The sequence below is a fragment of the Carassius auratus genome, chromosome 6, assembly GCF_003368295.1.
Source record: "Carassius auratus strain Wakin chromosome 6, ASM336829v1, whole genome shotgun sequence".
In the NCBI taxonomy this organism is placed as follows: domain Eukaryota; kingdom Metazoa; phylum Chordata; class Actinopteri; order Cypriniformes; family Cyprinidae; genus Carassius; species Carassius auratus.
Window position 1 is genome coordinate 27234228 of NC_039248.1, and position 15944 is coordinate 27250171.

General features: G+C 35.0%; 1 protein-coding gene across 4 annotated transcripts in view; it reads left to right on the forward strand.

Moving 5' to 3' along the window:
- LOC113105087 (RNA-binding protein Raly-like) overlaps window positions 1-15944 on the forward strand; it is a 66975-nt gene that overhangs the window by 40187 nt on the left and 10844 nt on the right. For all 4 annotated transcript variants that reach the window (XM_026266199.1, XM_026266198.1, XM_026266200.1 and 1 more), the window contains 2 exons: window positions 13431-13710; window positions 15831-15903. In XM_026266199.1, coding sequence (XP_026121984.1) covers window positions 13455-13710; window positions 15831-15903 — 329 coding nt within the window. In that variant the 5' untranslated portion in view covers window positions 13431-13454. The remainder of the gene's footprint in view (window positions 1-13430; window positions 13711-15830; window positions 15904-15944) is intronic.

Genomic DNA, 15944 nt, shown 5'->3' on the forward strand with positions numbered 1-15944 from the left:
AGCTAGTCTTTTCTGAACAACTGATTGATGCATAAAATAATAAATGCGTTTGCACCACAATCCAGACAGAAAGCATGAAAGTTTTCTGATGCTATTGAAAAGCTGTCGACTTTTGATTACTTTTAATGTTTGTCACAACAAATTTAGGCTTCTTTTTTTTTTTTTCTCTCTCACTCAGCAATTTGAGAGAAAACACTTCAGGTTGTGTGATTTTTAAATATCTACAAAGACAAGCCAAACAACAGATGGTTTTATATAGGACAGTGTGCATTATTTATGATATGCTAATCCAATAGAATAATAAACACCTTTAGAAGAAAAAAAATGGGCAGCACAGCTTGTAGATAGTTTCTCAAAATGTGGATTTGTTTGTTGTAAACCATTCCTGCATCTCATTTGCATCTTCTCTCTCACTCAGCACTGGTTAGTCCCTCTGCGTTAATCCACACTTGAATTGTCACATCCTGACAAATGGTCCAGCAGTCAACGCATGCTATATATAGCGGTCTGCTGGGTGGTCTTTAAAATGCTGCTTTTTTAGTCTCTCTGGCAGTGAAGTGGATTGCATGAGCTCGGCTGAATGTTACTGTAGCTTGTCAGATAGAATCGCTGTGCTGGTCTCATGTGTTCTAGTTAATAGATGTGTGTGCTGATGCAGTTGTCAGGTCAGTGCGTTCTGCTTGGGTCATCCTTGATTCTTTGACCTGATGTTTACTCTGAAGATTATGAGATGTCTGGTGAGTTCAACGGTTGCTCTGGACAGGTCCATCTACTAGCTTTAGCTTTATTATTAAATGATTGCATTATTTGAATGCATTGAAATAAATAAATACATTATTGTTTAAACATTTGTCAGTAAGATTTTTGAATTTTTCAAAGATGCAATAAATTGATCTGAAGGGATAGTAAAGACTTTTACATAGTTAAACAGATCTATTTCAGATATATGCTTTTCTTTTGAACTTTCTATTCATTAAAGAATCCTGAAAAAAAATTGAAAAGGATACAAACTGTATCATTAGCAGCAAATCAGCATATTAGAAAGATTTCTGAAGGATCATGTGACACTGAAGACTGGAGTAATGATGCTGAAAATTCAGCTTTGCATCACAGGAATAAATGACATTTTAAAATATCAAATAGAAATATTTTAAACATTTTTAAATTGTGATAATATTTAACAATATTACAGTTTTACTGTCATTTTGATAAAATAATTGCAGCATTGGTGAGCATAAAAGACTTCTTAAAAAATTATAATAATCGTTTAGACCTCCCAATGTTTTTTTTTTTCTCTAACAAAAAGGGAGACAGCACTTCCAATTTCCTTCTTTTAGTTGTTAATGACAAATGTTCTTGCATCCATTTAAAATATTTTGGTGCAACTTAGGTAGATGCAGAAAGAATCACAAAAAAAATACTCACCAATAATTCACAGACAACTGGAGAGATAACTGGAGAGACTGGCAACTGTATTTTTATTTAATTTTTTCCAATGGTTTAGATTTAAGAATTCTATGCATAATGCCCTGTCTAACACTGTTGCAAGCATATTTCTGTTTAAAAAAAAAAAAAATCAAACAAGTTTCATCGGATAGTCTTGCTCCAAATGACGTCATTGGCAGAGAGCCAGAGTATTAAAAAAATGCTTACAGCAGCTTTAAGTCTTATTCATAGACAATATATGCACTTTCATATCAGTTGAGTACGAAAGTGTCTGCCAAGACCTTCCTAAAATGAGGTTTGTAGACAATATGTTGAACACTAAAAAGTGCTTAAGTGCATTCACCATCGTAAACAAATAACTTACAATATTTAAAGTATATTTAAAGTTTTATCCTACAAGAAAATGGGCTTGCTTATGCAAAAGTTGCAACTAAGTGTTTTGGGTGGATGCCAGGGCATGGTTGCTCTGGTATTCTCAGTGTTCACTAGGATGGCTACTTTCTGACTCAACTCCATAGCATATACCTTTATGCATTTGGTGGGCGCTTTTATCCAAAGTGATTCCCATTACAAGCTTTAGGTTTTTTCAATGCATGCATTCCCTGGGAATTGAACCCGTAACATTAGCATTGCTAGTGCCAAGCTTCAGGAAGACACAAATGGTGCAGGACAAATTATGCACTGAAGTTTAGCATTTTTCAAAGCCCCTAACCCTGATTATGAGTAATATTGTGCAATCTAGTAAGTGCCTTAGCAAGCATCACCAATTATAATACTCTGCTTTGTTACAAAAGCATGGATTTTCTTGTAAATAAAGCAAGCAAAACAGTCTTTATTCTTACTGAGCCACAACGTTAGCATATTTATGACTATGCCGTGTCACTTTAAAATAAAAGGCTAAGATGCAACATGATTTCTTGTTGCTTTGGGCAATTTCGCTGTAGGCTAATTTGTTATGAATCCACAGAGTGAACATGAGGATAATGGAATTGGTCTTATTATGTACAGTTTGAACCACTCCTCTTGTTATAAAATGCGTATGCATGCGGAGCGAGAGGGGGAGGGAGTCTTTCGCAACATTAAATCTGCATTAATTCTGATAAAACCAAGGACCGGCCCAAGCAACTTGAATAAAAAGTGCCAGAGGGTCCAAATCTTCCCTGGCGTCTTAGTGATGGCATGCCCTCTGGCCTAGCTAGTCTACAAAAAGCCACTGAAGTGCTGCTGCTTTGTTGATTTAGTAGTGTTCAGCTGAGGATGGGGAAAGTCAGACTTCCCAAAGGAACAGCCTGCGGAGTCCTAAAGCCCAATCATTTTATGATATATCTGGTTGGAGGAGCCAGAGCAAGACTTTATCAGCAATACCAGATGTAGCCTGGAGCCATTTAGAGCTGTCTCGGGGAAAAGGTCTTCTCTGTCTCTGGGCATACTTGGATGAGTTTATGTAAAATAGCAGTCTTTTTATTAATATTTTTGTATGTGCTTTGGTTTGATACAGTATCCGTTTTGCACTTATCCATGGGGTGGTGAAAAGAGTCTGCTTTGGCCTTAGGAAGTCAAATAATTTTTTAAAGTCTTTTCTGTCCCTTTTTCTCTATTTGACATCACTTTTACCTTCTTTGGTAGTTGCCCTTTTTTACTGTTTGTATATTGTCTCTTGTGACATGTTTGATGTGTGCCTTAAATAAAGAGATCATGAAAAAAATCTGATAAAATCTAATAAACTTCTAAGTGCTCAAACAAATTTTTTATATATTAATTTCAGTTTTTTTGGGATAAGAATCATTGCATGGATCTCTGAACATCGAGAAGTGTTGTGTTTTAACCATTAATTGAAATGATTCATTCAAAAATGCTGATTCTTTCAGGAATGAAACAAGTGGCTTCTTTCTGAGTGACTCATTGAGCCGATTCATTCAAAAGCACTGATTCATTCAAGAACATGATTACGTGATTAGTCTCTGACTATTTGTGTTGTTGGAGCAAAAAAATAAACCAATTAAATGGAAATATTGTCCCTAAAATGTAAGTTACCCGATATTAACTTAATTGTTTGTTGAAATGTTGTAAAAAAGCGACATGACTTTTGCAAAATCTGACTGATGGTCAGCACTCGCCCTCATTGTGAAGTATTGTGTATATATGCATTTTTTAATTTTTTATATTTTGTTAAACTATTGAAGCGGGTCATATGCAAATAATGTTTTTTATGGTAATATACACTGTAAAAGTCCATAACATTCACTATCAGAGTTATATTACATAATTATCCATATATGAATTAAATTTCGTTTAAATATATAAAGCTTATCATATGCAAATTTTTAAATATTAACACAGAGCTATGCAAAGCACAACACTCCCCATCAGTGTGGTTATTGCATAATTACGAATATACTGTATTCATAATAAATATACGTAAATACATGTATATTTTTTAATATATAAAAGCATGCACAAATGTTAAGAAAATGTGTTTAAAAATAATAGTATCTAATTATTAGTTATTTCAAATGACTGGGAGCTCTCTTGCACTGGCCATACTTGTTGAGTCTCTCCTTGTTTGATGAATTTCTTTCCTACACACTAACATCCAATTGCTCATATATTGAAAGCTGAAGCCCTATTGCACAAAAGAGACAAAGTTGTTTCCTTCTCCCTGCTTTTGTTTTTATGACTAATCAAAGTGCACTTGATATATAGGTGCCTGTAGCTTAGAGGACACAGAAACATATATAACCAAAAAACTGTACATATACATATGAAACATAGCTTGTGCCTGCCATTAGAAGCATATTTCCCAGCCAGCCAGCACGTGCAAGCACAGCACAGATCCAATAACTCAAAGCAGAGATGAAATATAATCAATACAGTCATCCGTTCTGCAGCACCCCCCCAAGTCCCTTGTCATCCAGCTCACAGTGAAGTATGACACCCAGTGACCTTCATGCATCTGTGGGCACCCCGTGTTTATTTTCCTCGGCTAATTATTCTGTGGATTCAGAGACCACTGGTAATAAGCAAGACATCAGACGCTGACGGGAAATTAACAAAGTGAGATAGAAAGAAGGAAAAGGATGGGATGAGAAGGGACCTCATCATTACAAGCACACTCGTTTATTCTGCGTTCTCTTTTATCTCTGGCAACACCTGCCCTCAGAGTTGAGAAAAAAGAAAATAGAGAATTTGGAGCGGATGCGTGCCTGTTTTTTTTTTTTTTTTTGGAGGGAGTAGAGATATAAATTTGACACAGGCAGCCACCAACTGTGCATATATTCCTCAGCCGCTGTGCTGTCTGACTTAAAGGGATAGTTCATCTAAAAATGAAAATTCTGTCATCATTTGCTCAGCCTATATATATATATATATATATATATATATATATATATATATATATATATATATATATATATATATATATATATATATATATTATTATTATTATTTTATTTATTTATTTTTTTTATTATTATTATTTTTTTTTTTTTTTTTTGTGGTCCTTATGTCTATTTTCCAGTCTCTTTAAGCCGTTCAATAGCTGTGTGTGAGGAAGAAACCAAAAAGGTCAATGAGTTATAGACTACTATATGATGTCTATAGTGTTTTTACATCCTGTTTTGAAGCTCAATTGTGATGCATTTCCTTCTGTTCATTCATTGCAACTACATATTTTTTAAAGGTAATGTCAGATCTTAACTATAAATACTTCTCTGTGTGCAAGGTTATGAATGTTTTTGAATTTTTAACCTGCATTTCCCATGAATGTTTCAAAAATACAAAATATAATTTCAAAATACATGATCCCTCAGTAGTCATTCTAATATGCTTATTTGCTTCTCAAGAAATCCTATATATTATTATTAACAAACATTTGAAATTGATTGTAATTAAACACAATAATTAAGCAGCATAATACTTTTATGTAAACTGTAATATATTTTTTCACGTTTCTTTGATGAATAGATAGTTCAACATAAAAGCATTTATTTGAGAATTATTAGAAATATTTTTACTTTTGGTCTATTTAATGCATCTTCTCTGAATAAAAGTATTAATAAACAAACATGTATTTGTTGTGATAATTTTGCTGCAGAAGAATCTATTTTTCACAATCATCCTGATTTGCTAAATTGCATTTGCAGAGTTTAATTGTGATCTGTGGGTCGAGGTGTAAGCTTTCCCTCTGAGACCCAGTGACTGATACTGGCAGTGACACACTGAGCATAACGAGGTGCACTGGTTGCCAGTATTGAGGTGCACAATAGAGAGGTGAGAGCTACGCTTGAGGGACATTCACCAATCCAGCGGTGGTCTGCGCTTTACTCCCTGCAGTAATGACTGTGACACAGTGCTGCACAACACTGCGGTGCCAGCAAGCGCGCCCTTGGGTGTCAGACAGGAAGAGGAAGAAGGCAAGCCAAGATGTACAATGTATGCCAGTTTCCCTCTGAAACTCATCTATACAGTCTATAACAATCACGGCACCACTTTGTTTGTACCAACACAAACTGGTTTAGTTATTTATGTATTCATTTTGTGCATTTATGGAATATTGTTTTCATTATTTTTAAAATAAAATATCATACACTGCATAATGAGTTTTTTGGGTGAGAATGTAGTTGTTTAGACTTCAAATATGCAGTTTGTTAAGAAAGATAACATCTATTTGAAAATTTTCTTTGACGTTTTCGAAGATGTGAGCTCCAGGGCATCAGCACATAACCGTCTCTATAGTGGTTAAACATGAGATATAATTCATCTTTGGTCTCATTAATATATTATTTGTTCTAGACTAGAGCACTGGATTTTGCTGAGGTCATCACTTTATACACTTCCTTTGTACTTTTGACTGAATTGCCTAGCAACAGCATGATGGTTGTTTTTGATGATTATTAAAAATTATTATTCAACAAAACAAAATTTATATAAATAGTAGTATTTAATAATAGTATTTAGTATAAAGAATTGATGTGTGAGCTCAGGATGGTCATTTTTATATTTACATGGTTATCTAAGGGAGTCAGGAGTAAAAACTTTCATATTAAAAGAGACTGAAACAAGGACATAAGCAAGGTAAGTTTTTACTTTTAACAACAGCTTGTAAGATGCAGCCAACAAATGCACTGAGCAGCGCTGTTATCGGAAATCACTCTTAACAGATGAAAGGATAGTATGACAAAGATATCACTAATATTTTATTGTGAATATGAGATTGAGCTGAAGAATGAATTCTGTACCAGACGTACTGTAAGTAAGCACACTCGCTCAGTCCATTTCTCTCATTATACTCTACTCCACATAATACAGTGAGCTTTTAATACAGTAATACAATAAGCTTTTAATGAAGCAGCTCTGTTCCTTTGTAACTAGTTCTAAAGTGACATTTTCGAATGAGTCACAGAGGCTTGGACTCAGCTGTGAAACTGTGAAACTGAGATTTGAATATGTGGCTGAAGGAAGTAACTGAAGTAACTTTTTCCTTTCTCCATTTTATTTACACACTTGTGCCATTGAACTGTTGTATAAACGCAGTATCCCACTCATAACCCTTGTGTAGGGTTGAGTATTGAAAAGATGCATGCATTTTGATTCTTCTTAACAATTCCTGCGTTTCCATTTTAACGTGATTTACTATAAAACAATTTAAGTGCAGGAACGAAAAGAACTTGCACTCTGTTTGCATGCATTGCAGATGTCTGAAGCGTAAGCGTGAACACAGAAAAGAGTGGTCTCGGTGTGGGTTCCCGGTATGTGTCCGTTCAGTTGTATTTATTTATGCTATTGCTAATTAATTAGTTTGTTCCTATTTTATTACTGACTGTTTACTTGTCTTCATCAATTTGCTATTTGAATTGTATATTAGTATAGTTGTTTTTGCTGTGGTATTGTTGTTAAAAGCAAAAAGGCAAAAGTTCCTCTTGTAGGCCTAAGTGCTCTGTAGGCTCCTGATTTTTACTCATGTTATTCAGCTGCAACATAATGCTTTGAAAGCAGACACAGAATAAAAGTTTGACATCTATGTGTTTGACTTCATTCTTTTATCTTATTGGAATCAAATCTAGGAATCGATTAGCAGAATTGGGCATTGATCAATTTCAAATGATACCCAACCCTACTTGTCTGGCACTGCTACTCTTGTGATATTGCTTATAAATAATTGCACAATTTAAATTTGGGTGAACTATCCCTTTTAGTTCAATTTTGTGGTTTTCAGGCAATTTTCAAGCATTATCTAAAGGATGATGCTTTGGAAACATAACCATTTATGACGCTTATGATGCTTTTGTAATACACAGCCCAGTAAATTCCTCAAAATCTCTTTTTCTGCTCTACAGACGAAAGCTTGTACAGATTTGTGGTTTATTCCATTAACAATCAAATGCCAAAGAAATCTCTTTATATTCCTGCTCGAACTACAATTGTGCACACCGCACCAGGTACAAAGCTTCTGTTTGAGGAGCTGATTGGATGATGTATTGATGCTTTCCTCAATGCTCAGACTCTGATTTAGTTCCCTTGGGCAACAGTGGAGAAACATAATTCCCTGGCTGCTGTTTCCAAACAGAATTTGATGCTGTTTGATCCCAACAGAGGGCTATCAACATCGTAGGGAAGGGTAGCAGTTTGGTGCTTGTTCCAGTAACATCTGTGGTTTGTATATGCGGTGGGGGGGCAGGTGCTCTCATTTCTAATGAGCTATTAAGTGACCCCCAAACACATTTGCCTGTCTGTAAAATACCATTACTGACAGGAATGATTTTGGCACATGCTCAAATAGAATGTAAATTATTCCCAACAACCAAGTGCAGTACTCACTGCTGTGTGTGTGTGTGTGTGTGTGTGTGTGTTTGAGAGAGAAAGAGAAAGAGAGAGAGAGTTCAAGCACATGACTTTATAAATCAAACAGAATTCAATTTGTACAGCATTATGTGTTGATCAAGGATATACATAATACGCTCTTCGTGTTTTAACTTTAATAGACTGAATGTGCCTTTTCATATTACTCATGTTTATATGCTCTGATTTATTATATTATATTATATTATATTATATTATATTATATTATATTATATTATATTATATTATATTATATTATATTATATTATATTATATTATATTATATTTAGGGCTGGGCAAGTTATTAACGCATTAATTGATTAACGGCAATAATTATTAGTATCCGATAGCACGTGAAGACAGCAGAGAAGCGCTTGCTTAGCACAATGGAGTGCATTGTTTTGTAACTTTGTGGTTTATTATTCTGAATCATATGGGACGCAGCCCTCTCACAATATATTTCTTTACAAATCTATCTCTTTTGTCATTCAGAAATATTCACGCAATCATGCAGCACATGAGATCTGCGATTAGCGCTCACACTCACTAATCTATATATAACTTAACCGCGCTCTGGCACACCTCTTCCAACCGAGCCAGGGACTGCTAAACGAAGCGATCACACTAAAAACCAGGCTTTGGGGGTTAAGATTGGCCAGTGTGATCACACCCTAATTATTCTCCTGCATCCCACACACACGAGTCTCATCAAGTGTTGTCCCGCGCTGCACACTGCTGCATTGGGTCTCGCGATCGTGCAGGTCTCTAATTGGAAGAAGCCTGTTATAGTTATGATCAAGAGCATAACTTGTTTTTCTATATCAAACTATAACATATTTTCTATAAAACATTTAAATGAAAAAAGTGCAAAGTACACTAAATTTGAATGCATTATTAGTTTTGTGCATAATGCGAATAATTGCGATTAAACACAGACAATAATGCAATTAATCATGATTTAAAAAATTTAATCATTGCCCATCACTAATTATATTATATTATTGTCTTATAAATAATGAAATTCTAAACAAATAACATTATATGTGTTGTAAGAAATATATTTTTTATATGTTCAGAAGACTGCTGCTAATACCTTAATGCAAATTACTAATTTAAGTAAATTATTAATTTATTATTGCTTAAGTATTACAATAAATGCAAAATTTGGGTGGGTTTTTTAATACATGTGTTATGATGAATATATTTGTAATATATTTAGAAGACTAAATATCTAAATGCAAATTATTAAATTATTGGTAAAAATTTTGGTAACTAAATCATTTAAAATAAATATATATAAATTAAAACTTGAATTGAAAAATATAACCCTGTATAAAAATATATGACTTATCTGGGAGTGTATTATTTATTTTCAAGGTGATTTATACTTACCAAAACATATATTATTTACATGATATTTATATTATATTCAACAGAAAATGCATTTTATAAAAAATATTATATATTTCATTATATATTATATTAATATAATATTAATACATATTTATATTGATAAAATAAATAAAATGTACAATAGTAATAAAAATAAACATGCAATTAAAAATGCATTGTCTTTCTAATACTTTCTATATTACGTGTAACCAGTTAAAACATGTAAGCATGTTAACAATGTTTTTCAAAATGCGTGTTTTCCATAATACATTTTTTACAGTGTAGACACTATCCTTTGATTTACTGTCAGATGCACCTTTACAACAAGTCTTACAGTAGATTAACCATCACATTACATTACATTGTAATTTCACATCTCAGTTTTTTAAGAATGTGTTCTGAGTGAATGAAGTACTCCTGTGAGCACATGATCAGTATGCTGAAAGTGCTGAGAGTTCAGTTTAAGAAGCAAACCTCCAGCACACTTTAACCTGGACTGTTACTACAAAATCTAAAACAGGTTTCAGGTCAGCAGTAAAGGCAGATGAACATTCAGCCCCCGGACATTTTAATAACCTGGCATTAGTGTGTTGTGCAATGCAAGCAGCTGCTTCTGGGAAACTTGTGTGGTGGGACAGTGCTGCCAAATCTCTGGAGAGCCAAACGTTTGCGTGCCAGAGTCACATTCTCACCCCACAACGCGGCCTGAGAGAGAGAGATGTGTGTGTGTGTGTGTCTGAGAGAGAGAGAGAGAGAGAGAGAGAGAGAGCTTGGTGTTTCTATCCCTGACGGATCATGCTGCTGTTTGGCCTGGACTCTGTCCAATCCAATCTCTGCTCTCTTCATTTCATCCATTAAACTGTTAAAAAAAAACAGTTCCCTCTGCTCACCACATTACTGCTAATTAAATATGCCAGCTTTTCTTGTTTTTAGAGATGCCTTAGCAATGATGTATTTGCCAATTATTTATCAAATCTATGAGCAATAATAATTTATGGTAAAATTAATAACTTAATAAAATCAATATAAAAATAGTTAAAATAATAATTATTAATGTTGTTTTATTAGTAATTTTTTAGGTACATATTGCATTAAAGGTAATGTTTTATCCGCTCATAGTCTACCGGGTGAACACAATATGTGAATGAAATGTATGTGATATATTGTTCACATTAAATCACCAAAACAAATTTATAAATATTTGATAAGAAGTAGTTTTGTATGTATGCTGCGAGTGACAATCTGAAAAAAAAAAACAAGATTGTTTTTGTTTTATCTGACAAAAATGTCCAAATTAGTGCATCCTTGTTTTTCTTTTTGGGTCTCACTTTGATTAAACTCATGCAAAATAATACGCTTGAATGGGTTAATTGTGTGAATGACATAATGAGGAAAAATGGGAGCACTGAAACCCACAGCTCATTAAGTTAGCCGGAGGTAGTGTGAGTCTTTCAACCGCATGAATGCTTTCTGTCAGGATGCCGTCCAACATGGTGTGATGTAGGAATCCACTCCAGTATTTTCCCTGTCAAATCGATCATTTAATTACAATCCACGATCCCTAAACCTTCTGACGCTTTCAACAACCAAACTCTTTAGAAACTCTTTAACAGGTGTTAATGGGCCTCACGGATTCAGGACTTTAAAGGCAAGTCCGAACAAAGCAGCAAATTGGCTAGTTATTTCTGCAAGCAGGATGATAGCATGCTGTTCAAAAGCTTTTATTGCCTAAGTCCTTATAACAAAGAGGAAAGAAAGACAGCACATGCTTCAAAGACTTGTACAATCCCCAGCAATGTGAGATGTACAGAGTCTCCAGTAATTAGAGGAGAAACTTCTCTTTTGCACTAAATGACCTTCCTGTTCGCTTGCTCTGTGAAAATGTTGTGTGATTAGCAGACTGTCAGAGGGGAGCTGTGATCTGAACAGCCCTCACAGTAGACCTGATTCCGTCATACCTGGGACAAAGACATTTGACCCTGACAGACTTCACTTTCTCCTGATTTCACGTTTGGCGGCTGCTAATGAGGAACGGCGATGGGCCATTTCTGCAGCAGTCAGAAGTGTCACATCTTTTGACCTCAGACTTTTTTTTATCCCCATAATAAGGTCCAAATACTCTTTTCTCATGTTTTTTCACCATAAAATATATGAGAAGCAAAGCAGAGCCTTCTTTTAAGAAAATTATTGATTGGAAGTTGATCTTTTGAAATGCAGCCCAATTTACCTCTTAATGTAATTTTTTATGTAACTTATCCATTGATTGGATTGTGATTAGTGTGTGGGTGTCATACTAAACATTTATGTGGATCGAATCCCTCAGAATTCATATTCATATTGAGATATCTGACTTTTGGTTGTAGACTTTGGTTGTTAAGACCTCGACTGAACTTCTAGAGGAGCCTTAAAGGGATAGTTCACCCAAAAATGAAATTTTGTGTTATTATTTAATCACCCTCATGTTGATCCAAACCTGTAGGTGTTTCGTTCTTAAGCTGTAAAAAAAAAAAAAAAAAAAAAAAAAATATTGCCATTGACTTCCATAGTGTGGAAAAAAGTACTGTGGAAGTAAATGGCTGCCGTCAATGGTTTGGTTACCAACATTTTTTCAGAATACCTTCATTTGTGCTCAGAAGAGACAAAAAGCTCATACAGGTTTAGAACGACATACCGGTGAGTTTATAATGACAGAAATTATAGCTATCCCTTTAAGAAAAGTCTCACTTTCCTCTCAGCTGAATCCCATTACAGAGAAACAACTGAAATACTATAGTGATCTCATGTGTGATTGTTCTTTCTTACGACCTGTCATTAACACTTTGATCAGTGCGCTAATTACAGTTCTGTCTGATTTTACTGCGTAGGGTGTAGCCGGTCTTGCCCGTGAGAAATGACGTACATCAGACGTGTTGTGCTGGTGTCAGGAGGGCTTTGATCACTTATTCATTAATTAGGCGATATATAGTTCAGGGCGTGTCCGTGTTCAGGATGATTCATAGAGTAATGTTTGCTCAAGGGCAAAATCAGCACCTTTCAAACCCAAAATACTGGATTATCTGGCATGGAAAGTAATTATATTACCTGACAGAGGATTTAAAAAATATATTTTAGAGGACTGTTTGATTTATTATTAATAATAATAATTAATAATAATATTAATAATATATATTCATATTTTTTTATAGAATTTCAAATAATAAGGACTAATTAATATTGCTTATTGTTATAATATTGTTGTTAATAATAATAAAACTATCTTATATCTTATTCATATTGTTCATATAAATAATTTAAATATGAAGAATATGAATAATTTATATTACTTTAATATATTATATTATGTTTAATATTCATTAATATTACATATAAATATTTTTTATTTATTTTAAGATCATGTTAATAATAAATACTAATAATACCAACAATTGTATTACTAATAATGATTATTAATAATAATTAATCATAATATGTATTTATTATTATTTGAATTTGTTGAAAATAAACAGTTTATCATTTTATTGTGTTAAAAATGTACTATTCATCTGTTGTTTATATTTTTTGTACAATTAATAGAAGTTTAATCACAAAAGTAACTGTAACTGCTCGTGGAATGTTGTTTTAAGTAATCTTTTTTAAGAAATCTTTGCTGTTGATCTGTTTCGTTTAGGAATATGCTTTGTTCATTTCACAGTATCAAGAATGTAACTAATTATACAGCGATTGGCCTAAATGTATGTAATTTGTTTCTTCTCCAGATTGTTGTTCACATTTGACCCAAGATGTCGCTGAAAGTCCAGACGAGCAACATTACCAACAAAAATGACCCCAAATCTATCAACTCACGCGTGTTTATCGGCAACCTGAACACAGCGGTGGTGAAGAAGAGCGACGTTGAGACGATCTTCTCCAAATACGGCCGTGTGTTGGGCTGCTCGGTTCACAAAGGCTACGCCTTCGTTCAGTACGCTAATGAGAGGCACGCTCGTGGAGCCGTCATTGGAGAGAATGGACGTGTACTTGCTGGACAGACCCTCGGTGAGTTGGACAATAATATGAATTGTATATATGTTTTATATATCACATATCATCTCTTCAAGGTTAAATAGAGTGCACCACACTTGCTGTAGGAGCGAACTGACTTTTTAAGCACCCTGTAGAGTGTTTGGTTTGCATGTGCTATGACTGCAGCCAAGAGCGAGCCCCATGACACTGAAGCAGTTAAGATTAATATCTATTGATGACAATTTCCTGAGGCCATCACTGTGACGGGGTCAAAGCAAGGTCAATATAGTGCAGAGCAAGTTGATCAACATTATAAGGAGGCAAATATCACATCAGTGCCATTCTCCGCTCTTCAGGGTTCTTGACCTCAGTGAATTTTTAGTTTGTATTGACCTTTTTAATGTAGTTGTTGAGTACTTACTAGAGAGAATTTTGTTAGCATGCACTACGATAGGAGATCAGTGTGCATGCGTTTAGACTTAAAGTAATAGCATACTGATTACATGATACTGACAGCTATATTTTAAATATAGTTTGTGAAATAGTATGTATGCAATTATAACAGTTACTTATTACACACACACAATCATTATTATTATTATTATTACAGTATATAAAAATAACAAAATAACATCAACAACAACAATAATAATATTATAGTAGATAGTAGATGGATATGCATAATAATAATAGTTGTTGTTATTTAAATATTGCAAAATAACACAAATATAATTAACATTATATAACTGGAAATTTACATATATTAAAAAAAATTACAATATGATGATGGTAATAATAAAAGGTTTTTATTTTAAAACAAATATTTATTGGACAGTTGATGTTACAGTTCAATAATCACTTTAGAAATTAAACGTCAAGTTATTATGCAATATATTTTTCTGTGGCATATGCTTGGCGACACACTTCAAATTTTATCGTAGAGAATATATATGCATGCTATTTTACTGGAAATAGCAAAGAGTGATATTTTAGTAGGCTTTATGATTATAAACACAGCCTTAGTATTCAGAGAAACTCAATAAACAATTCCTACCATGCCCTAGAGTAGTACACACTAGCTAGGTTCCGTGAAATCTATATATGTGCGCCAGTTCAAGTGAATTACAGTCAGTCATTGTGGGGTCGTATGATCATCACGGCGCTATTTCAGTTATCACGTCGATTTAGGCCTCATCACACCAGCTAGTAATAATGGTGCGTCCTCTACGAGGTGACCTCTAGACACTGATTGGTTCTTCAGCTGTGCTGGTATCCGGGCAACCGGCCGCTGATGCCCCGCCCCCCTCAGATAAACGAGGAACAGGACAGGTGTGTCACCGGCAGGTGTTCGTGTCACGCTGAGGACATCAGACAGTTGTTCATTTGCTCGCTTCCACCTGTTATGTCTCTATCTCTCCTCGGTTCAGTTCGATCTGTGTCTCCTTCGCTTCCAATCTTTGTTTGTCCGTCTCTCGTTTGCCCTCCAGCCCTCTGCAGCTGCTTGATGACATACGTGTTTCAGATTAGCCGCTGTTTCGCGCTCCACGGAGCCTTTGGCTTCCACTTGACAGCCCCGGTGACCCGTCACTCACGTGGCCCCACTCGTTCCCCGCTGGCCAATCATCACAGCTGACAGCTCTCCCTCAAACCCTGGCTCCTCTCACGGTCTCAAAGCGCACCTCTGTATTCGCTTGAGTGCTGGAAATATGACATCGGGTGACAGAGGCATGTCTTCCATTGCTTCACGGCTATCCATTATTCTCTTTCTGTCTCCTCCTGTCATAAAGTTGAAGCAGAGGAGACTGGAGCTGGAGTGTGCTGGGAAAGAGCGCAGACGCCGGGTCGTGGGTGTCGAGTGCCCTCTGGTGGACGCGTCGAGCGCGTGGTTATGCAAATCAGAGCACTCCCACTTAACGACAAGTGTCCGTGATGTCAGCGCACCGTGATAATTACAGAGTCATTAGATAACAGCCTCAAGTGCACCCGGTAACGTACAATTATCAAAGGGCTGCAGATGTCACTTTGAAAGGCTTCTTCCATCTGTCATTGTTTATTACGTATGTCATGTAATTAGACTTTCTTTTTTTTTTTTTAAATCTGCTATTTATAAAATGAAACTTTAGATTGAATGTGTTTTCTGGTTCTGTTCACAGACATTAACATGGCAGGTGAACCCAAACCCAACAGGCCTAAAGGACTAAAGAGAACCGCAGCAGCGTTATACAGGTGATTGCAGAACAAGATTAAACTGTACGCAACACTTTTAG